This window comes from Thamnophis elegans, chromosome 2, assembly GCF_009769535.1.
Source record: "Thamnophis elegans isolate rThaEle1 chromosome 2, rThaEle1.pri, whole genome shotgun sequence".
Lineage (NCBI taxonomy): Eukaryota > Metazoa > Chordata > Lepidosauria > Squamata > Colubridae > Thamnophis > Thamnophis elegans.
In genome coordinates this window covers 66,769,126-66,793,051 of record NC_045542.1, presented here as the reverse complement: position 1 = coordinate 66,793,051, position 23,926 = coordinate 66,769,126, and the positions used below count along the sequence as shown (strand labels likewise).

The window sequence follows — 23,926 nt, the reverse complement described above, 5'->3', positions numbered from 1 at the left end:
TGTTGGTGAACCATAACTACAGTGACAATATGTTCTTTTATTATAAAAGACAATATTTTATTTCAGAAAGTTGTCTTTCACATTTATTTCATTTTTAATTTCCTTGGTTTTGTTCTTGACTTTTATTTTGTAACGCAAAGTTTTAAACATAATTACTTTTTTTTTAATCCTTATGAACCTCTTTCAGGTTTTCCCCTTTTCAGATCTGCCCTTTATTTTTCCCCAGAAAATATAACCATAACCAAAATTAAGTCACAATAAACCAGTTTTTTTCCTTTCTCCACTAGCCCTCTTGGAAACAGCGGTGGGTGGGTATTGAAGGGCAAATCCTCATCCCACCCTGGGTCTGGCTAAATAAAACCAAATCACAAATTTTGGAGTCAATAACTCAACCCTGCTAAGGCAGGTGATAGAACGCAACCAGTTAATTTCAGGATCAAAACAAAAAATAAACTTGATTAACTATACCCAAATAAAATAAGTTTATATTCATACAGTTTAAATGTAAAAATCCCTAATTCAATTCTAACTATAACAAAATATCTTTCTACCTTGTCTGAGGTGACACCCTCATCCAGGATCTCTGTCAACACTCTCACACAAAAGAACTCCAAACTCTTCACCTGGAGCCTTGATAGAACCCCTTTCTTTTCTTTCATTGGCCCTCAGGGGTCAGGCAATTACCTCTAGGCACTCTCTGGGCATAAGGCGGGCTCATGATTTAAATGCCCAGCTGTTCAGCACTGCAACAATGCTATCAGTTTTCTAGATACCTGTTCTTGATTTAGAAAATCCATTTGCTATCAATTCAGTGTAGTAACTTACGGATTAGTAGTTGAGAGGATGAACATAGAACTGTATGGTGGCATAGGCTTGGGCCCATCTTCACCTCCCTCATCATCATCTTCCTCTTTTTTCTCTTCCTCTTTCTTTGGCAGAGGCTCTGGATTGGCATTCTTGTTGACTGGTAACAAAACCAAATAGAACATGCAAAGTACAACACAGAGTTGTGGATATGCAACTAAAAAACAATGTAGTGATCACCCTATATACTGGAATATCCATTCAAATATGTAATTGAGAAACATAAAGGGGTACTGCCTCCTATCATTCAGTCAAAAATACAAAGACATCTTTACTAGTACCCTAAGTTATAGTATTATTAATAGATATTCACTGTGCTTTTAATACACTTCCTCTTTTATACCCACACTGAATTGTTCCCATACGGTCTCTTAATTTACAGGATCAAATGCATATGAGTCTCTGCCTGATGTCCATGTCACCTGGTTTTAAGTCTACTGATCAAATACACTTAGTGCTCACCTTGCATTATAGCATTATTGATTGGAGGTGGGAAGGCAGGTGGAATCTCCACTGCTGTGTATTCTGATTTCTTGGCAGTTTTGGGTGGATTGTTTTGGGTTGTGGGATTAGTGACAATAAGGCTGTTCTCTGGATTTTTAGGAGCTCCAGGACTGGCTGGATTGGCAGGGTTACTGGGGGTTTGGCGACTGGTAGAATTCTGAGAGTTGAGAAATGGTTGGTCCAAAGGAATAGGTTGATTTTGGGATGTGCAGTGTGGTGTGGAATTTGAGTGGTTTCCTCCTTTTATAGGATCATTCTGAGAATGACTGATGAGATGTTGGTTTGAGGTTTCATTGGTTGCCAATTTATTATTCTTCATGTTGTCAATATCCTCAGATACTGGAGGTTCTAAACGTCCCATATCTTGCTGAATTGGCCTTGTGGTAGATAGGTTTGGTCCTGGTGGATGACCAGATCCTTGGTTTTCTCTGTAGCATATTAAGAAAAAAGTAAAAAGTTAGCAACATATTATTTCTTAAATGTCATAGAATAGAACCAATTTCATTGTATTTAAGTACAATGACAATAAAGATTATACTTATATTTAAATACAACTAATATGGTAGCATAGAATATTTTAAACCATCAGGTTGCTATTAGTCTCACCATACTCCAAATCAATACCTGGAAGAAGCATTACACAAACACTTTCTATTGCTAAACCTACATTTTAGGACCCAGATTGTTGGGGACAATTTGCAAATAATGCTTCTACATTGTAAACCACCCAGAGAGTGCTGTAAAGCACTGTGGCATGGTAATAAGCTTAAATGTCTTTGCTATTTTCTTCATCCTTGATCCATTTTCCAATCCCTCTTAAACACTTTGAACATGCATATATCCATAAAATGAACTCATATTAGCAAAAGGTGTCTCCCACCTTTATAGATTCATGGGAATCCTGCATGCATGTATGAAATACTGGCTGTACAATAATTCAACTGTATGTAAACTAAAGGGCAATTGTTGGAATAGTACCATGCATGCATTTGTGTGTAAATTATACATACTCTTATTGCAAAATCAGGTGTTTTGACTCAGGGGTTCTCAATCGCCAGGCTGCAGCCCAGTAATGGGCTGTGGCCTGTTGGAAACTGGCCAATGCAAGTGGTTTCTGTGCATGCAAAACCATCCCCTCTACCCCCTTGCCAATGATGCTACTGGTCCACGGACTCGGAAAGGTCGAGGACCACTGTTTTAACCAGTAATCCACTTATCACCAAAGAAGCTTTATCTCTTTGAGATTCTGATCAGTTCTCATGTAGGAAATTTGACCAACTAATCTCATTCAAATAAAAACTTCTCCCTAAATCTCAAAATAATTATTTAACCTTTTATAAGAACTTGAGTTGGTATTCTAAAGTAATTGTAAGGAAATTATTTGGCATGATTGCAGAAGCCCCCAAATGAGGGCATCACCCTCCTGTTCTTACTCACTTCCTGCGTCGGTGTCGGCGTTCCTTGCCATCGACTTCATAAGTGGACTGTCCAGCATGCCGGTGCCGTCGGCGCCTTTCTCCATCAGGATGTTCCCCACCCATGTCAGTTCGTACAGGTCTGCTCCCCTCACGATGCCGAGGGCGACGTTCAACTCTGCCACTCTGTTCACCATTTCCATCATCTGGTGTTCGGCGGTGTGTTCTATGCCGCCGGTGCTCCCGTTCACCATCTACCGTACGAGGTGATCCACTCTGACTTTCTTTGCTACCTTGGCGCCAGCGATGGGGATCTATATTTTTGATGCGCTCTGAGGCATAGTCACCATGATAACCCTGCTCTGGAATGACACTACGCTCCTGGCTGGGATAATCAATATCATGACATCTACTTTCTTGATTAAAGTCAATTTCCTTGCTATTGCTCCTTGGGTGTCGAGGCTCCAAGCTTCCTGAGTCGGGACGCTCATACAGGTGGGGTTCTCGTGAATGTGCATGGTAACGGGGTGGTTTTCGTAGGAATTCCACAGACCGTTGTTGCCCAAAGTGGGGATTCAAGGGTGGCTCATTGGGACGTGTCTTATTGGTGTTGTTATTCCGATTTTCTTGAGGATCTACCACCAGTGGTCTGTCTAAGTGAGTTTTCATGTCTGGACGCATTTGCCGGGCATATGCAACTTTCCAATGATCCTCAGGATCCATCTCATTGTATAGGGCCTCTCTACTTGCCAGCAAATTCTGCTTCCGCATTTCAGTTGTCCGCTGTTCCCAAACAGATTTGTTGCCTTTTTGATTCTTTTGCTGCTCTTTCCTATGGGGAAAAAAGGATAGATTTTAAAAAATGTTCTCTGTGCAATAACAGCTCTGCCTAAACCCAGTATTTCCTACCTTAAGTCACTTTGGAGGTGTGGACTTTATTCCTAGAATTGTACAATTAGCATCGCTATGGTTAAGGAGTGAGAGGTTAAATCAATACATTTGAAGGGCTTTCAGTATCAGATTCTCAAGGAGGTCTAATATTCTTGTTGGACACTATACTGTGTCATCTGTACCCAATCAATATTTTTTCCCAGAACATCTAGTTTATACCTTCTTAGAAACAATGTAAGCCAGAAGAAAATGGAATATGTAACCATCTGTGAATTAGGCTTTTATGACCAAATATATTTCAGCAATTGTACCCTTTTTTGGTCTGCTGCTGAGTTTTTGTAAACTTGATAAAGTAGTGGGAAAAAGTGGGCAGATAAAAGCAATTTATGCAAAAATGGTAAGAATTTTCTAAATAAATGATTTTTACTTTGAGACACAATTTGTTTTGCTTTTTCCTGCACACATTTAAACTCTAAAATGACATAAATGCAATTCTTGATCCCAAAAGGTTGCACATCCATAAATACCAATGTTGGTGATTGTAATTGCAATTAAAGTTGGTAACAGTGTCAATGAGATGTTTAGATTGGACTTGGCATTTTTTTCATTTTTACTGATACTAAGCTGATCATCAAAGTCTGATGTTCCAGAAGATAAATGACACAACTTTTCAGCTGGATGTTTTATTGACATGACTTGAAGCAACATGCAAGGGCAGAGAAAATACTTGGTTTATGAATTGCTCCTGACTGCCAGGAAAACTGCTCATGAATCCAGATACGTACAACCATGTTCAATATTATACTAATTTGAGTTGCAATAGAGAATCTTTCTGTCTAAGTTTAAGAAACTAATAAATAGTCATGTGTCTTGATTCTTACTTTGTACTGCCTGCCGTTATGGGATGATAAATAGAAATAATTTGGGCTGCAGCATACTTTCCTGCCTCAATTCTCCCTATGTACCCCACATTTCTACATATATTATGAAAGACCAAGATTAGGAATGATGTTCCTCTATAATCTGTCCCCCCTTTTTAACAGAACCTCAAGTACATATATTGTCTCGCAAGGCCATTCACTAAGATCCAGAAATGAGCATTAATCTGCTTTCCTTTGCAGAAAACGTAAAATAACATTGGACAGAGCACTTACACTGCTATTGACATGTTGGCTGCAGAAAGAGGACTCACTTCTGATACCTCCTTCGCCTTCTGGAGGGCAAGTTTCTGGTTAGCTGCTTCTTCTTCTTCTTGTTCATCCTGCGAAGGCCATATATTAGAGAGAAGCTGCTAGTGTCCTTATCCTTCCTACTGAAGCCAAGAGCCATTCTTCTGTTTCATGGTGTATCTATTGCTTTGAATATGTGGCTACATGCTATTCAGAAAATAATGTACTTCTTAATAATGAGCCCTCTTAATAATGTACTTTTACAATTCAATGAAGTAACTGCATTTCTTCTATGATCACCAGTATATGCTATAGAAATAGTAGGACAGATGCAAAATGAGAACAAATCGAAGTATTTATAAAAGAGAGAGACAGAAGCACAAAACCTTTCTGGCATTAACAAATATAAAGTGTAAATGTAAAGTTTGAATTTGTCTTCATGTCTTGCTTACTGCAGCACAAAAATGGCTTGCTTATTATTTTTCAGGAATATCTCCTCATGACATCACCTGTATTTCACTGCTAGCCTGCTGTGGAGGCAGCCAGATATTGTTTGCTGTTGAAGAGGGTTCCCTCCCCCCCCCCACTTCTTCTCCAGTAATTGCCGCTTTGAAACTGTCCCACATTAAATTTGTAAGAACAGCACAGCTTCCCAGCCTCGTGGCTGAGGCACAGTAAAGCTTACATTGTGTTGACCTATTTTTGGGCTAAAAGAATGGAAGGAACTCATGTGTAGCTTTAGATATTTTTTTCAGAGCAGCATATTCAGACAAGAGCTAAACCTTCACTACTGTGAAGCTAAACAGAAAGTGAGAACTTAGAACTTCATAAAACACAATCACCTAGCACAAAGATTTGATAATTTGTGTCATATAATTTATGCCAGAGTTTAGCAATAAAAAATCCCACGTGCCAGGTCATCTTTCACTAAGTAATCTTTAAATTAAAATTATATTTTAAAAAATAGCAGAAACCCATGAGATTATTAAGACCTCGAAGGTTTGAGCAATTTTTCATCACTGAATGAGAGTATGCCAAAATTTTGCATAAAATTCCACAAGGTTTTAGCATTCTTACATGAGACTTTGTAAGACCTTGTGGGTCTTGAGTGATAACAAGGGTGGGGAGGTGCCATCATTTGCTCTGAAAAAAATAGCAATCTTTGGACAGCAGCAATTAATATTGGATTGCAAAATCCATGTCCCTCTTGAAGAGTGTGGATGTCAATCCAGCAGCCCTACAATTCCATGCATATAGCAATACACATGTGGTTCATGGAGAACAATCAGACAGAGATTAAATATGATTGGACGTAAATGTGTATGTACTACTGGGTGTCATCATCCAACATGACAATGCTAGCTTTGAATGGAAAGCCACTGATTTATAGCTGGGTTCAATGGATGGATTAATAATTCTTTCTTCCACTTCAATAATCATATTTAGTAAATAAGCATTCCACAATCTCCTGTCCATTGCTAGAGGAGTAGTCTTACCTTGGTGAGCTCTTGTGCATTGGCCAAATTATCCACTGCAATAGCCAAGAACACATTGAGCAAAGTGTCTAAATGTTGAGAGTTAAGGTAATAGTAGAACTGTTCATGATCTAATTTGTTTATTTTAGAAAATAAATTCAACACCTTCAATTTGCTTGTAGGCCTCCCCCCCCAAGGATTGCCCAGAGTTCATTGAATTTAATTACTCAAAATGAATTGTTATTTAACTGTCAGATTCCCCACCCCCACCCCCAAAGCTCTCCAAGAGTGTGCTGAATGACTTAGAAGTCAGGTTTTAGTAACAGTGCTTGACTGCTTGTGATGGCCTTTCTTTGTCACAAATTAAATGAAATGAATAACTAGCTGAACTCCTATCTTGGAATCTTGAGCACTGATGATATGTTTAAAAGAAGTTGCATTCCTTTAGTTGCACTACTTAAAAAAGAACAGAATTCTCTCATTGATTTGAAGAAAGAATATTTCTCTAGCTGTGCAACACATCATCAAGATGAAAGAATCACCTATCGTATTTTTCGAAGTATAAGATGCCCCGGAGTATAAGACGCACCAAGATTTTGAAGAGACAAATTTAAAAAAAAGTTTTTGCACTCTGCAGACCTCCCCAAAACGACCCATTTTTCATGAAAACGGGCCTGTTTTCCCCCCCCCAAAAAAGGGCATGAATAACCTTTAGGAGGTTTGTAGAGTGCTCCTGGAGGGGGGCAAAAATGAGCAAAAAACAGCCCATTTTTTGCAAAAATGGGCCCATTTTTGTCAAAAAAGGAGCATGAATAGCCTTTAGGAGGTTTATAGAGTGTTCCTGGAGGCTGGGGCAAAACTGAGCAAAAACCGGCTCATTTTTCGCTCATTTCTGCCCTCCTCAGCCCCCAGGAGCACTCAGAAAACCTCCTAAAGACTATGCAGAGCCATTTTGGTGAAGGGGGGGGGGTTCAGGAGGCAAAACAATGCTGCGTTCAGTGTATAAGACGCACCCAGATTTTCAGCTTCTTTTTTGAGAGAAAAAGGTGCGTCTTATACTGTGAAAAATACGGTACTTTGTACTGTAGCAATCACTGGTAAGTGCTTTCCATGCCTAATTCACAACATAATCTCTAAAATAAGATAATATATTTCTTGTAAAAGGATACAGTTACCAAACAAGGTCAGGACTATGAAATAGATTGAAAACATCATTCCTTTATCAACACCGCCCTGAGATTGGATACCATGATACATCACTTCATTCCAGTCTTCACCAGTCAGAATCTGAAAAATTCAATTAATTATGCCAACCCCAAACAAATTTTATAGCATTTATAAAATTGCAAAGTGGACTGAAAATTAATCAATTGGGGAATTCAATAGACAGCATGATTATTACATGTGAAGAAGGCCAGAATTTAAATGTAATATTGTATTTGGTAATACTAGACAAGTTCCACCCTATCTCTATTCTTCCCTTTCAGAGGAAGGGTTAAGATGAAGCTATAAGGTTCTAGTAACTGGATTTTCTGAACCTTTGCTATAAACTCAGGCATCAAGCAAAAGCATAAGTAGGTAGTTCCAGTCAAGGATGATGGGAGAAAATACCTCAAACTCCTGAATATTTAGTTTTCTCACATTTCTCACCCATCTTATTTAACAGTTATGTGAAACTTCTGGAAAATGCCATCTGCTGATATTGATAAGATATCATCAGTATTCTGATATACCTGAACTGAATAGGAAGATGCTGTACTGTAGCCATCCTGCCTTAGATTCTGGAACTTGCAAGAGACTGGTTAGGTTGAAAGAGGTTCAAGTTGCAAATCAGCAAAACACAGTGGCTGATTCTTCACAAATAATTTGGCTTCTTATAGAAGCTCCAGCTTTGGCTCTGGCTCTTGAAGGAGCGGGTCCATGATCCAGAGATTTTCATGGACGCCTGGCTCCTATTGGAACAACGTAGAGATCATGGCAAGGAAAACATTTGCCCAGCCTTGATTAATGCACCAGGTTTTTAGAGCCTTGTGCTCAGCTACAGAAACTATGCCCTCATCACCATATACCTGGTTATCAGTGGTGAACCTCTTCTGTAGGTGTGGCCTGCTTTGTGGGAGTGGTTTGCTGGCCATGTGACTGGGTGGGAATGGCTTGCCGGCCATGTGACTGGGTGGGCATGGCCAACTTGTAAAATGTGGTGAAACTCACTTAACAACGCTCTTGCTTAGCAACCAAAATGTTGGCTCAGAAACTCTGGCATTTGAAGCACACAAGTTTTAAAGCTGTCAAGTTACAAGACCCTTGCACCCCTAACCCTTTAGAAAAAAAACCCAGAGGTGTTCAAACTTGACAGCTTTAAGACTTGTAGACTTCAACTCCCAGAATTCCTCCTCCAGTCATGTTGGCTCATGAACTCTGGCACTGAAGTGTGCAAGTCTTAAAGCTGTCAAGTTACAAGACCCTTGCACCCCTAACCCTTTAGAAAAAAACCCAGAGTTGTTCATACTTGACAGCTTTAAGATTTGTGGACTTCAACTCCCAGAATGCCTCCTCTCACTCTTCATCTTGATGATATGCGGACAGGCGGGGGGGAGGTAGCTGGAACCGGTTCTAAACGGCACTGTAGGAACCTCTTCTATAGAAGAGGTTAGAACTGGCAGGAACCCACCCCTGTTGGCTTTTGCAAAGCACTCTACTTTGGGTTGCCTTTGAAGAATTCTTCAGTCAGTTCAAACAGACTAGCTGATGAGAGGGAAACTAACCTCACCTTTGGTTGCTACGCTACTTCCGCATACAACTCAAAGTGTTATCACCAATACACTCTATGCAGTACAGGTTCTGATTATCTGTGGGATTACTTGCTCCAAGTAGCATCTGCTTATTCTCCCAGGCCTTGGAATCAGGTGGCTGGGAACCCCCTGTTTGTAGTGTTTTTATTTTGGTGAGCTGCCCAGAGTTGGTTGGAAATCACACTGCATCTAACTGAATAACTAATATTAACAAATGATAATACATGTCCTGCATGTTTGAGCTGTGAATATATGCTGCTTATTTTAAGTCCCTGGGAGATTTGCCTTCTCTGTAGCTTCCTCAACTTTGATTCTAATGTAAAAAAATTGTGATGGTTATTGACATAGTTAGCAGCTAATCCCCCCCCCCCCATTTTATTCTTCTATGATTTGTAATGCTATGCTTTATATAATACAGTAAGTGCAAAGTCCTATGATTGGGATAGCATAAAGATCCTAGAAATCAGGCCGCATACGGCCCATGCAGGCGATACCCACCCTGGCTCCACAAAGGCAAAAAACATCCTGATACTTCACAATACAGCTTATGATCATGATGTGTTCGGATTTGACACCCCTGCTATAAATCATATTAATTTTAGCCCAGCCACTATATTTTTGAATGTTATTACCAAAATGCATTTCAATTTCCTTTATTATAATGCCAATTCTTTATTTATGTTACAATATTTAGAACATTTCCCAATCCTAAACAAGCTCTGAGCAGGAATCAGGGCTTGATGTCATTTTTGTCTCCTTTTTTATCTACGGTATAGAACACTCTCTTCCACAGTCTTAAGGAAATTAAACCAATCCAGCCATAAAGTATACAGCTCAAGAGATACTGTACAAACTAAAATGAATATAATAAAGAACACTTTATAATAATTTATTAAATGTATATGCCACCTGCTTCCCAGCAACTCTGAACGGTTTACAAATTGTTAAAAAATATTTAAAACAAGAAAACAACACAAAACAAAAAAGAGCAAAGAGGTTGGTAGAGATAACCCAGATAAGAACAAAGGGGAAAAAAGGAAAAAGGCATTTCAATCACACCAGCCAAAGTCCTAGGTGAAGAGCCAAGTCTTCAAGACATTTTGAAACACTAGTAGGATAGGAGCCATTTGAATCTCAGAGGTGACCTCATTCCAGAAGGGGCTGGGGGTGGGGGCGGGGAAGGGAATGCTGCTACAGAGAAGGTGCACTTCTATAATCCAGAGACATAGTATAGCTTAACTGAAGGAATCCAGAGCATGCCAAACTATGCAGGGACAAATAGGTTGGGCAGATTATAGGAATCAGAAGTCAAAACCCAAGAAAGACACATTGAGTTCTCTAATTGTCTCTTTATTGTTCCTCACTTATAGAAAGAAATCTTGCCAAATGAAAGCAGGCTACTTGCACTATGAAATATGTACTCTGAGAACTATTAGGGAGGGGCCCTCTAAGCTTCCCTGTTTTTTTGTTCCTCTGGAATACACACTCACCCTTCCGGGGAATCTGGGCTACATTCCAAAACAATATGGAAGGCAGACAGTCCCTTATGTGCAGTAACTAAGCCCCATGTAGGGCTTTATCAAGTAGCACCCAACACCCCGAATTGCACCTGGAAGCAAACTAGAAACCAGTGCAACTCACAAAGCAGTGAGTATGAGCATACAGAGGCATGCCCATCATTGCCCATGATTCTCCCTGGAAGTTAAGATGGCAAATGCAATGGCTAAAGAATAATGTTTGTGTCATAATAAAGGTCAAGTTTAAAACAGTTTTTCTGACATACAGTAAATGTGTGTGATATATTACCCTAAGTGTACTGTCCACTGTTTTCCATATCTATCTATCAAAGCATGAGAGATAATTAGAACAGACAGGAGTGACAACACATACCATTTTTTTCAGAACCATTAGCCCAGTTCTATGGGGTTAGTTTAGTTACAGTATGCAACTACAATGCAAAAGATAAAAAGCAAGGTATAATAATAAAACATTGCACCTCCCCCAAGCAGCAGTCACTCCAAAATCTAGCTGCTAGTTTTGTGAGTAATGTTTCTGCTTGTCCATATCTTTAGCTCATTTAAATCAGGGGAGAATCTGTGGAAACTACAGGGAAAGGAAAGGAAAAAACCACTATCTGAACTTCTGTGGAGTAGATTTGCCTCATGTGTAAGATTTTTATCAAAAAACAAAACAAAACACCAACAAGTCAGAGAAACAGCTTTCCCATTCCCCTTCTTACCTGAAATACTGTCATTATTGCTGCTGGAAAAGTGTCAAAATTGGTTGGTGGGGTTCCATCATCAAAATTGAACCTGTACAGTATAAGTATAATCTTTACTGTCACTGTACTTAAATACAATGAAATTGGTTGGGGGATTAATGTGATAAAAACAAATTATAATCACATATATTACATTATTTTTATTCTTCTGTTCTTAGACCACTCTATACCTGATACCTTGAGTGGTATCCATCCTCCAGTGCAAATAGATGTATGGAGATGGGGTGTAGGAAAGCCCAGGTTATCATAAGATAGAATTAGGAACTTTCTCAAGCAACTGATTTGGGATATTATAACACGGTACAAATTAGACAAAGAATGTATTGTGCTTTTACTACTAGGGAGGAGGAAAAATGCTTGTGGCATTTTTCTGCTTTGGATATCATGTTTTTTTTGTTTAAGAGGATGCCACTACAGTTAAATTTATTCCACATTCTATGCATTCATCTGTATTACTGCATGTCTGTAGGGGAAAGTGAGAAAAAAAGGAAAGTGATTATATCCAATTAAAATATCATTATAAGCATGGATAGTAAGTATAGGTTTAAGCATTGGGGTGGGGGCAGAAAAATTGAGATAAACAAGCATTTGTTGTTTTTGCATGCAATGTCTGTAGCATAAAAGATTTTGAGCAAAATAATTTTAGGAAGCAGGCTAAGATCCTAGCTATCTCATGTTTGTAAAAATACCACTTTCCTCTACATTAGAAAATCTTTTGCTCACACTTAGGTACTTCCAGGGTGTAAAGATACTTAATCATAGATTATTGGGATATTAAAAAGCCTTATGTGTTGGTGGTCCCATCTCTCCCTTTATGGACTCAGCTCCAATCTTTATTAAATTAGTTCCTAAGAAATATGATACAGAAAATTGTGTTTGGAATAGTACTTGGAAAGCAGAGTATGTAATCAAAATTTTTGGTTTAGACTTCATGGGAAGCAGTCAACAATTCACCACAAACCAGGACAAATGGAAGAGAAAAGGCCAAGGCGACGTCCATTAGCAGAGTTACTTTTTTCCCCACCTGATAAACTTATGGAAATGATGGCAAAAATATGATGTGACATTTGAACCTGGCTCAGATATTCACACAAAAGATACATCAGGGAAGGTCCCCACCTCCCCACAATTTCCCATTACTCACTGGCCCCCAAAGAGTTGCATTCCCAAAAGGGCAAAAACGACTATGAAGAGGAAAAGGAGGAAAAGAAGGCTGATGATGGACTTCATGGAGTTCAGCAGAGATACAACTAGGTTTCGTAGGGAAGCCCAGTACCTGCAAAAAAAATTCCACATATGAACTATGTATGTTAATCAGAGTCACACCCCAAAAATTGGAAAGCTCTTTCAGGCCTACAATTTAAATGGATGCAAACAATACTGATAATCCACTGAATAATAAAATATTTTCTTGGTATCATGTATATAAACTGATATTTGTATATTTCTAAATGCATTTTATCAATTCACTTCCTAAGTTTTTAAAAAGAAAGTTACATTTCTTTTCTAATAAATCATCAGCACAACTTGTTTTAAATGTTGCCGAACTATATATTTACTATAGCTTTATTTCTTTCTATTAGCTCCGAGATATTTGTAGTATAAGGTTTTCTCTTATTATTACATCTTCACAACATCCTGCTGAAGACTGAAACATTGTCTTAAGATCTGTCTCAGTGGCACCTTGACAGGAAGATGCATATTGATTCAAGAGCATTTATGCAGATTTATTCCTGGGTTTCCCTCTTCTTGTCTAGTCTAACAATTGATCCACTAAATAAAGTCTTTTCTCTGCAAAACATGCTAATTGAATATTAATTCTCAAATTATTTTTATTTGATAAAGCTGTTATTAACTTTAGCCTATGTTGTCATCCTTGCTTTAACTCTATATTTAACAAACACACTCACAGACTAACCCATTTTATGCATTTCTGATGTATTGACTTAAAGTCCACTTACTTTGTGACTTTGAAAATACGCAGTAACCTGAGAGCTCGTAAGACGCTTATCCCAAAGGAGGTGCCAGGCTTTATTGCAGCCCAAATGACCTCGAAGATGCTCCCAATGATAACCTGCCAAAAATCAAGGCAAGTCAACAAGTTTTGGAACTTGCATTATGTAACTATACAAGATATGCAGAGGTATAATTAGACATAAGCTTGAAAACAAAAACAGCAAGAGATCATAATTCAGTCAGTAAGAGACCACAAGCTGAGACCATTCCCTAGGAACTCTAATTGAGTTATACGGTACCGCAGGTCACATTGTTAGTATTGGGTTAGATGGCCAAGCAGACTGATGTAAAATAAGACAACTTCTTATGTTTTGGAAAAACATTTGAAAGCTAAAGGAACCATGCTATGGTTTCCTAATATATAGTTATACCATAGAAAACGATGATTTGTTTACATTGACTTTCTGTCCTTGTTTTCGTCAAAAGCATTCCTTAATCTTAATTAAGCTTTTAGAGAGGATTTGTATTCACATTCTTTTGAACTATATGGTTATGAAATGGAAATTGATGGCTGGAGAATTCAAATGGCTTTTCTGCAACATCTAATGATTAAGAGGCTAGTTTTATGTTTTCTTAAAGATAAATTATCTAAGGCCTCAGTTCTCTGTGGATTGAAGAGGTGGTATTATATGCAACCTATGAATGAGTTGCTTACAGATATAGATTTATGGATGATTAAACCAAAATATAGTAATTTTTATTGAAACTATTGCATAAAGTAATCTGTACTTAGAAACATAGATAAGAGGCCCATATTTATCATTTCTGTCTATCCATCTATCCATCCACACAAGATGGATAAAAAAATTAAAATTGTATCATTACAAAAGTATGATGCATTATTATAAAATTTACTTAAATGTTAAGTAAATATTATTTACTCCCCCCCCCGCCTTTATTTCACTTGTCATGTTATATATATATATATATGTTTTGTTTAATAAAATAAAAGCATCTCCCCTGTTAGTCTTTCTTGACCTTGGACAGGTCATTCTGGAGTATGTGGGCAACATGTATTCCCTTTTTAAGGAGGAACTACCCAACTTTCCTGACTGTATTGGAGTATTAACACATCCTAAAACCAATGAAGCAACAAAGAAAACTTAACTATGCCTACTTATTGCTTGTAGCAACAGGCAGAATCCCCAAGGGGATTTACTACCTATCAAAGGAGACCCTTTGGGATCCACAAGCAGAATGGGGGAACAGAAATGCATGGTAAGGAAATGTTTGTTTTTCCTTCTTGTTCACAGTGAAACCACAAGAAAATTATTTTAGTTGCTTAAGATTAAAATGATAGAAACAAAGAGATGAAATGCCTCTTCAAAAGCAGCAGGAAAGTCCTCTCCTAAGCCATTTTAGAGGTTCCTGGAATTCAACAGTCCTTAATCTGAAAAATTCCATCTCATTTTGGTGACAGAGACTTGATTACACTTTCTCAACTGTTGAGAATGCTGTTCTAGTGGTTTCACTGTGGGAACAAGAAGCTTTTTCATTGTCAAAAGCTATACCAATGGAAGCTTCTTTATTCCATAGCACTCCCCCTCCTTGCTGCTGGAAAACTGCCGGGGGACCACAATACTTTTATATGGGTTCTGGAACTTTATGCAGGAAATCTCTTTGTTTTTTATCTTCTTTTTTATTTTCAAGTATAGGATCAATTTCTTCCTTTCTTTATTGATAGCTAAAGGAAGCATACATTAAATCTGGCCATTCCTACTGTTTTGATGGTGGATATAGGGGCTGTTATCTATGCGTCCAACATAACTTCCAAGCAGGAGCAACTGTGGCACTGATGAACAAAACTTCATGTCCAAGCTCCATTTCTCTACAAGGAATAGGGATTTGATTGTACAATGCCCGTTATCTCCTCCCTCTCCGGTTAGGAAATCCTTAGCTTCCAGTTAAAATAGCACATGAATAGGAGCAAGTTAAGCCCCGGTTTATAATGAGCTTGACACTCAGCAGACAAGTCAAGGTTGTTTGGATGTTCTGAAGTAATTGCTTTTGGAGAGGGAATAGATCAAATGTAATGGAGACAACAACTCTGCATCCTGAGAAGTATTGTAAGACTTTGGTAAGGAATTTGATCCTGGGAATGATTATTAGGGCTAGGGTCAACTTCTGACAACCTGATGGAAATCATGAATTTCTGTAGTTGGCAAGGTTTAAATAACGAATATAAAGTTTCTACCCTGAAATGTATCATAGCAATGTTCCTGTTGACCTACCCATATTTTTTGGAGTATAAGACGCACCAAGGTTTTGAAGAGACAAATAAAAAAAAAGAAGCTTTTGCATTCTGCAAATCTCCCCGAAACAGCCTGGTTTTTTTTTTGGTCAAAAAAGGGCATGAATAGCCTTTAGGAGGCTTGTAGAGTGCTCCTGAGGGGGTGGGGGTGGGGCCAAAAACAAGCAAAAAATGGCCCATTTTTCACCAAAACAAGCCCATTTTTTGTCAAAAAAAAAAGGGCATGAATAGCCTTTAGGAGGCTTATAGAATGCTCCTGGGAGCTGGGGGGGGGGGGCAAAATTGAGCAAACAATGGTCCGTTTTTCGCTCATTTCTGCCCTCCCACACCCCCAGGAGCATTCTGAAAGCCTCCTAAAGGCTATGCACGGCCATTTTGGTGAAGGGGCGGGGTTTCGGGAGGCAAAAATGCTGTATTCAGTTTATAAGACACCCCCAGATTTTCAGCCTCTTTTTTGAGGGAAAAAGGTGGGTCTTATACTCTGAAAAATACAGTATTTCACCCGTTCTTTGGAATAGTAAGAAAAAATCCAAGAGAATCCAATACCTGCTAATCTCAAAACTCTTAACACATAAATACTGCAAATATTTGGGACAGTATTAGGAAGTAGCATTGGATTTGCTTTCTTCAGAATTACACTGAGAAAAGTTCAAAACTTAACTTAGAGTGCTGTAATTATAACATTAGATGTCAGTACTGTATAAACTTTTGAAACGTGTTCTTTTGCTCTATTTGCTTTCAAAGGCTTGCATTTTCAAAAAGAAACAAACCTGGCTACCATGTAATACATATCCAATATGTTGCCATACCATAATTGCATGATACAAACTCCTGTCAGACTAAGAAACATAAGATACATCAGTGAGTGAATTATAAATATATTTCTATAGTACAAGTAGCAGATTGACTGGGGAGAAAATTACAAAGCACGTGTTTTTGCTTATGCGGTCTAATAGGAGTTTATTTCCTGGTCTTTTGTTATATAGTAAGTTAGGTTTGGACCTTCCGCGGAAATGAAATTTATACTCTAAAATTATTCATATTGCAGTGCTAGCTAATTATAGAGCTAGTGTATCTTCACTGTAAGCAGGCAGAATATACACCAAATCATCTACCAGAATAGTTGCAGTCTGATAGTACATGCAATAGCAAAAATGCTAATGTTCTGAAAAAACTTACAGCACAATCAAAGCAGTTGAAAGATGAATGAAAGTAAGGCCGCGTTCCAAGCCCATACATTTTTATAAACATTTCGGACATAAAGAGCCCTAAGAAAATGAATTCTGCATAGTCTGAAACAAACAGAGGAAGAAGAGGAGGGAAAAGTCAGTTATACTTTTCTATCCACAAAACTATCTCTTCTTTCTACCTATCAAAAAATCCTTATTTCTGACTACATAGCAATTTCAATCTTCCTACATTAGAACAGATTCTTCTTAGCCTTCTCTAACTTAAACATGTTAATATATCATATTACCTTTGTAGATTCAAGAAAGTAAACTACAAGACAACGTCTCCCAGAGAACAAAGATGGTTAACTGATACCGTGAAAAATCTCTCAGATTATTGTTTTACTACATCATAGTAATTTTGGATTTCTTTTCTGTATTTATATTTTTTAAAAATATTTGCTGATATGCACTTTTAATACTGTTTTGTATTACTTTTCACAATCAGCTGGAAGCAGAATTAAAACTGAAGTTCTCTCTAATGTAGTCAATTAGTCCAAGATCCATTTGTAATACTAATAAGTTTCAATATGTCAAAACCTCCTCTTGCCATTCCAATCTGTTTTATTTCTCCCTAATAAAAGTAGCTAAACTATTACGGATGAATTGCATCTTAATAATTATTTAATAATTGGGTTCTTTGCCTTTTTTCAAAAAAAGATGTAATTCTTCAAGAAAGTCATTATTAAAATCCTTTTCTCTTTAGAATATAGGGATCTTTTCAGCCTCTCTAAATACACAGATATACAAGGAGGAGTTTTAATTAAAAGCATCAACTAATATAATTATATGGAAGAAATTTTTAACTGTAATACCAGCCAATCCACCTAGCAGTATTGCAGTCATGTTATACTGGCATTTTAGAAATGAGGTCTGAAAATTAATTTAGAAAACAGCATGAAATTCCAAGTTTTTGTGTGTGAGAGAGACAATGTTTTCCAGTATAGGATTCCCTAAGCAGAGTTTCCAACCTCAATTGGAACCAGAGTAAATTCTCTTCAGTAGCTTCAAAATGATCTATTAGAAGTCTATATCATTGTTACATTTTTTGGATTGTTTTAATATTGTGGTTTCCTGCAACAAATTTTTGGAATTGTAATTTGATGCAACTACTACCAGTAACTCTTAGAAAAGGCAACAACGTCAAAAAATTCCATATTATACGTTATCTTTTCTCCCTGTTTAGATGGCACACACAGTACATGAATTAAAATTCCTAAATTCACTTCCTGTAATCTACCCTATATATTCAGTTTAAATTCACTTATTCCCAATAAGTTTAATTCTGACTACTTTTAAATGTAAATCTCAAGTAATCATAGAATGTAAATAAGGGGAAAAGTTCATTTTTGCTGTCTTACCAAATGAAAATGCTATCCTGATTTCTATTAAGCAAAAATGACAAAGCCTAAATTATTGCAAGCCACCACTGGCTAATAAATCCGTTCCATAAAGAAGGACATGGCTCTGCTACTTACAGAGGAAGTCAGATAGCCAATCTGGCTGGTTGTAATGTACTATAGCAACACACAAAGTGTTGAGAGCTACCAGACTGAGGACTGTCCAGTAAAAGGCCTGAGTTTTGACAATACGACGGATATAGAAACGCAACCTCCGCTCTTTTTTGTGAAAGAAAGTAGCATTTTCCAGCGTGACACTTTTGATGCTGGCTCGAGCAAAAGGTGAACCTGTCAGGAAGAAATAAAAGTTAGCAGCATAAGAGAAACCACTTATTTGAAACAATCTGCCTATGGGGTGAAAATTAATGAACTTGTTTATTTGGTATGATTGAGATAGATAATTTTGAACCTGCTTTTTCTTCTGTGATTTTTAAGCAAATACTAGCAAATCTCTCTGAAGATATCTTCTCTGTAATACACCATGGATAAGAAGGAAGATGATAGAAAGATAGCAATAGCACTGAGCAATAGCACTTACTTATATACTGCTTCACAGTGCTTTACAACCCTCTATAAGCGGTTCAAGAGTCAGCCTATTGCCCCCAACATTCTGTGTTCTCATTTTACCGACCTCGGAAGGATGGAAGGCTGAGTCAGCCTTGACCTGGCCAGGATTGAACTCCTAGAAAGAGCAGTGAGTTAGCCTTACAGTACTGCATTCTAACCACTGTGCCGCCTATCACCAGATAGGTAATTGTTCACTGCTAAGGGTCCCAGCATTTACCATTCTGGACTAGCAAGTTCTAGCATGCTTGTTGCAGGATGGGTCTGAGGGGCTGATATTACATTTTGCCATTATTTGGTCAATCCCTGTCTGTTCATCTTCTGAGCAAGAATAAGAGTGAATGCAACAACTGGTCCCTTCATAAAAAGTAGTACTGAAACTGCAACATTTGAATATATATGCCCACAAAAACAGCATAGTTTGCTAACACTGATTTCAAATGATGACATTTCAGGAGATAAGCTTTAGCCATAGTTGAACAGCAATGTATGATGGCAATATATTAACACGTCACAAAATATATAATTAAACATAAATGGATGCTCAAATGCATCTTAGGATAAAATGTGGGTCCAAAATTTGATCAGGTTTCCCAGATTTGAAAAGATTAAAGACCATAAGTGGTCCTTGTATTACAACCACAATTGAGCCCAAAATTTCGGTTGTTAGGCGAAACAGCTGTTAAGTGACTTTTGCTCCATTCTACAATTTTTCTTGCCATAGTCGTTAAACAAATCACTGCAGTTATTAAGTTAGTATAAAATACAGTTGTTAAGTGACTCTGGCTTCCCCATTAGTTTTACTTGTCAGAAGGTCGCAAAAAGACCCTGGAACACTGCAAACATCATAAATATGAACCAACTGCTAAGCATCTGAATTTTGATCATATGGCTATAGGGATGCTGCAATGGCTATGTGAAAAACGTCGTAAGTCACTTTTTTCAGTATCATTGTAACTCTGAATGGTCACAAACAAATAGTTATAAGTCAAGGATTCCCTGACTTTTTGACCAACCTACCTACTGAAGAGATGTCTGCCAGTGGGTCATCAGCTTCCTCTGGGTTCAGCAAGTCTGTTTTGCTTTTCTTGATGGTGGCCCTCCGAAGAGCTCCAACAATAGGAACATGACAAGAAAAACAGACATTATCCTCAAGGTCCTTTATCAGATTCGCTAGATCTTTTTTTAATCATTTACCATATTGCTACTGTCCCCAATTTACATTCCAGACCACAATTCCAGAAGACCTTTGGAATGTAATTGCTGTAGTTATTAAATACCAGGCACACATGATGATAATGAGGTTGCTGTTGCTATTGATATATGAATTCTGTTTCAATTTTATATACTTAAAGTATATTTATTGCATATTACATTGACTTTCTCTTTGGTCCTGCATTGATAGCTTCTAAAGTACTTATCGTTGAACTGGTCCATTCCATCCTTTCTTCATTAATTCATAAATAATCATCATCATGTAATTTACATTCTCCTGAGCTGGGAGGAAATGGAAGTAAAACATCTATTTGTTCTTCATCTTACAGGAGCTAGCCTAAGATCATTTTTTTGTATTCCACTTTTATTATTATTATTTAAAATAAATAACTCAAGGCAGCAAATATACCTAATATTCCTTCCGTCTCCTATTTCCCCAACAACCCTGTGACATGCAGGGCTGAGAGAGAGAGTGACTGGCCCAAATGACCCAGCTGACGTTAATGCATAAGGCAGGACAAGAACTCACATTTTCTACCTTGGTACCTTAACCACTAGACCAAACTGGCTTTCATTGCAAAATAGTTCAGATGAGGTTATTCTTTGAAACCTTAAAGATCTTTGACAATAGGAAAAACAGCTTTGAGAGGGAGTGGCTTAAAGATAAGGCAAATGCTTTTTCTTTGCACACCTTTTTTCAAATTCTAAACTGCCCTCTTCTTAAACAAAGGTAGTTTTTCCCTCCTTCACATTCCAGATGGGCCTCTGTGTGGACAAACAAGCATCTAGAGGCCTGTGAGATGAAAAGGATTTGTAAATGCTTTGAAATGCAAAAATGGTACGGGCAGGTAAACTGTGCCTTGATCAAACTGCATTTTTATAAACAAAATTGCTGCTCTGCTGGCTTGTATGAAAACTGGGAATTTGTCCCAGGTTGCTTTCTCGCTGCATACTTAATGCTATTCACCTACTTTGAGCTAGCAGGAAACTATACTGACAAAATATACTGACCTATCCATGTTAGCAATCCCTGGCCAGCCACAGGGTTATTATCCTGGCCTTCCCACCCACTTCCCACTAAATGATAAAAATAATCTACCAATTGCTTTCAATGTGGACTAAGACTAGACAGTTCATTTCTCAGAATTCAGCTGGGTTTTGCACAAGCCTTTTGCATGGATGCGTTGAAAGGAACTTGATATCAGCTAATATCTGCAGATAATTGGACCCCTTTCGGACAAGTATTTAGCCTTCTTCTTGAAGAATACTACAACTATCTTCAAAAGGAGCACAAACAATAGCTGTCAGGCAGGGGAAGATTTGTACCATGAGGCAGCAAGCTCGTTCTTTCTGCTTTGGCCTATTGCCTCACTGGCACTGCTGGTGTTCAGGGTTGGCAATAATGGGAAGATATTGGTTCAGAAGGATGAGACTGTACCAAGACCAAATCAAAATGCCTCTAGAATGTATGTGCAGAGACCAGGGGGGAGAGACATGCTTATCCCAGTCTAGAATGGCCCATAAGTACTTACTTCAACCCTTAGTGATCAAATGACATGCCACCAATAGAATAGTCAATAAATCATATCACTTGGTATCTATGGAAAAATCTATGACATGAAAATATTGCAGGAAAAAAAAAGTTCCCAAGATATGTTGGTGTCACAGTTAGATGCAAGCAAGGAAAGGACTTATGGACAGTAAGAACCAGTTTCCAGTGAGTAAGTGCTAGCACTGATTATTGGCTAATAGAATAAGTATGACCCTGAATTTCTATGAACACACTTATTCCAGCAAGGGCTACAATTAATCTTTGGGATGCAGGTTGTCTTTCTATCCTTCTTGGAAGAGCCTTGGTTTTATATAACTAGTAACTATTACAGTTAATCACCATGAAATACCTTTTTTTATTAAAAAGAATATGCCTTATTAGAGAAGTGAAGTGTTCAGAACTTCGGTAAGCAAAAGTGATTAAGACCAGGTACCAGCATTTTTACGTTATCTATCTGCAGTTTCTTAAAGGAGCTGTGCTGTTCCTGAGTTTGCACAGTAGCAGCAAGGTTTCAGGAAATTACTTGTGTTTCAGTTAAAGAGGAGTTAAAAAGGGGGCAGCGGTATAGCCTCACATTCTTACATTGCTTTGCTGACCCTGTAATGCAACTTCATCAAATGAGCATTTTTGTGAACTTATGCAGCTGTTATGTGAGTCAAGAATAGCTCTTTTAGGTATTGTGAACAGGATTTATTTATTTATTTATTTATTTATTTATTTACTTACTTACTTACTTACTTACTTACTTACTTACTTACTTTATTTATTTATTTAGTGCCCACCTCATTTCGAAGTGACTCTGGGCGGCTTTCAACACTATTTCTAATAAAATTAAATGGAAATATCAAAGTAAAAGAAGCAACTCTGGATGGTTTGTGGCACTATTTCTAATAAAATTAAATGGAAATATCAAAGTAAAATCATAGTTACAAGATGGGGAGAGAGGGAGCTGGAAAGGAAGATGTGGATTGGCTGTTCATTAATCAACCACCCTCATGTGAAACTCCCCTATTGGGGCCCCAAGTCATCTGGCAGAGCCAAGTCATAAGACTCTTACAGAAGGTCAGAAGGGTGGGAGATGATCTCACCTCAGGGGTTGAGGTATAATGAGAATGCAATTGTTTCAGATTCATTACTGACTGTATACTGTATTGGGACTTATAGTTATAAAGCGATACAATCATAAAGCATGATATCATGTGACGTCACTAATTCACGACAGCAGTTGCAGTAGTTCTGTCTGCCATTGTGAACCAAACCTTACATGGTCATTAGGCACAACATTCACGTGGGCAACATTTGTAACCCTCCACCAGTTTCTTCTGTTTGCTCTTCACTGGTAGTGAAGGTCACAAATGGTGATCACATGACTGCATGACACCCCAACCATCATAACTGCGAATTGACTGCCAGGTGCCTGAATCATGACCATGCCTACAAGAACTGGCCATAATTGCTCTCATTCAGCACTTTCATAACTTCGACTAACAAATGGTCATTAAATGAGGAGCACTTCAACCTCTGTTTCTTACACAATTTTTGTTAAATTAGGTTGACATACAGATAAAATTGTGACTTTACTATCTCAGAAATCTTTCACAGAATATGATGGCTTACCATCGAAGGGATGACGAGGCTCTCCTTCTATGTCATCTTCAGCCAGGATGACTTCTTCTAAATGAAATGACTGAAATTAGGCTAAGAAGGCAAAGGTAATTTGCCAATTGTAGAAAGATGCCAAATTCCCCCCCCACCCCCAAAATGAGGAGGTTAGCTATAGATGACATACTTTAGCAAATAGTTTCCTGAAAACAACCATTTGAAAGAGAAGATGAAGTAGCCTTAGCTAGGTGAGAGCTGATGAAAAGAAACACAACTTATTGATCCCATTTTATGGGTATTTTTGTGTATTCATGGCTATGTTCCAGAAAAAAATCTGTTAAAAAATGTCTTTGGTTCAGACAATATCATTATGACATTTTAATATCAATCATGAAAATATGGAGATATAGGATGGAGAGACAAACACAAAATGGTAAAATTATTTGTCACTTGCTTGTGTTTAATTTTATCCCCTTGGGATTAATAATAGCTTGCCAATGTATTTAGTTCAGCAATATTTATGATTAAATTAGCCATATAAAAGTAAATATTTTAAAAATAAAGGAAAAGTCTAGATTCGTCTTGTGATAATCAAAGTTGTATAGGTAACACAGGAAAATTAAAAAATATTCTCAGTGAGATATTCTTATGCTAAAATATTTGTACTGCTTATCCTTGTAAGATGAGCGCAATGTTTTGCAAATTA

General features: G+C 37.7%; 1 protein-coding gene across 1 annotated transcript in view; it reads right to left on the bottom strand.

The window, feature by feature from the left end:
* Positions 1-23,926, bottom strand: part of CACNA1A (calcium voltage-gated channel subunit alpha1 A) — a 208,622-nt gene that overhangs the window by 105,196 nt on the left and 79,500 nt on the right. The window contains 13 exon segments of the mRNA XM_032239034.1: positions 826-964; positions 1,327-1,796; positions 2,806-3,615; positions 4,829-4,935; positions 6,340-6,407; positions 7,488-7,605; positions 11,350-11,422; positions 12,536-12,667; positions 13,353-13,465; positions 16,838-16,950; positions 18,366-18,575; positions 19,872-19,961; positions 23,236-23,292. Of these exon segments, the coding sequence (XP_032094925.1) occupies positions 826-964; positions 1,327-1,796; positions 2,806-3,615; positions 4,829-4,935; positions 6,340-6,407; positions 7,488-7,605; positions 11,350-11,422; positions 12,536-12,667; positions 13,353-13,465; positions 16,838-16,950; positions 18,366-18,575; positions 19,872-19,961; positions 23,236-23,292 (2,500 nt within the window).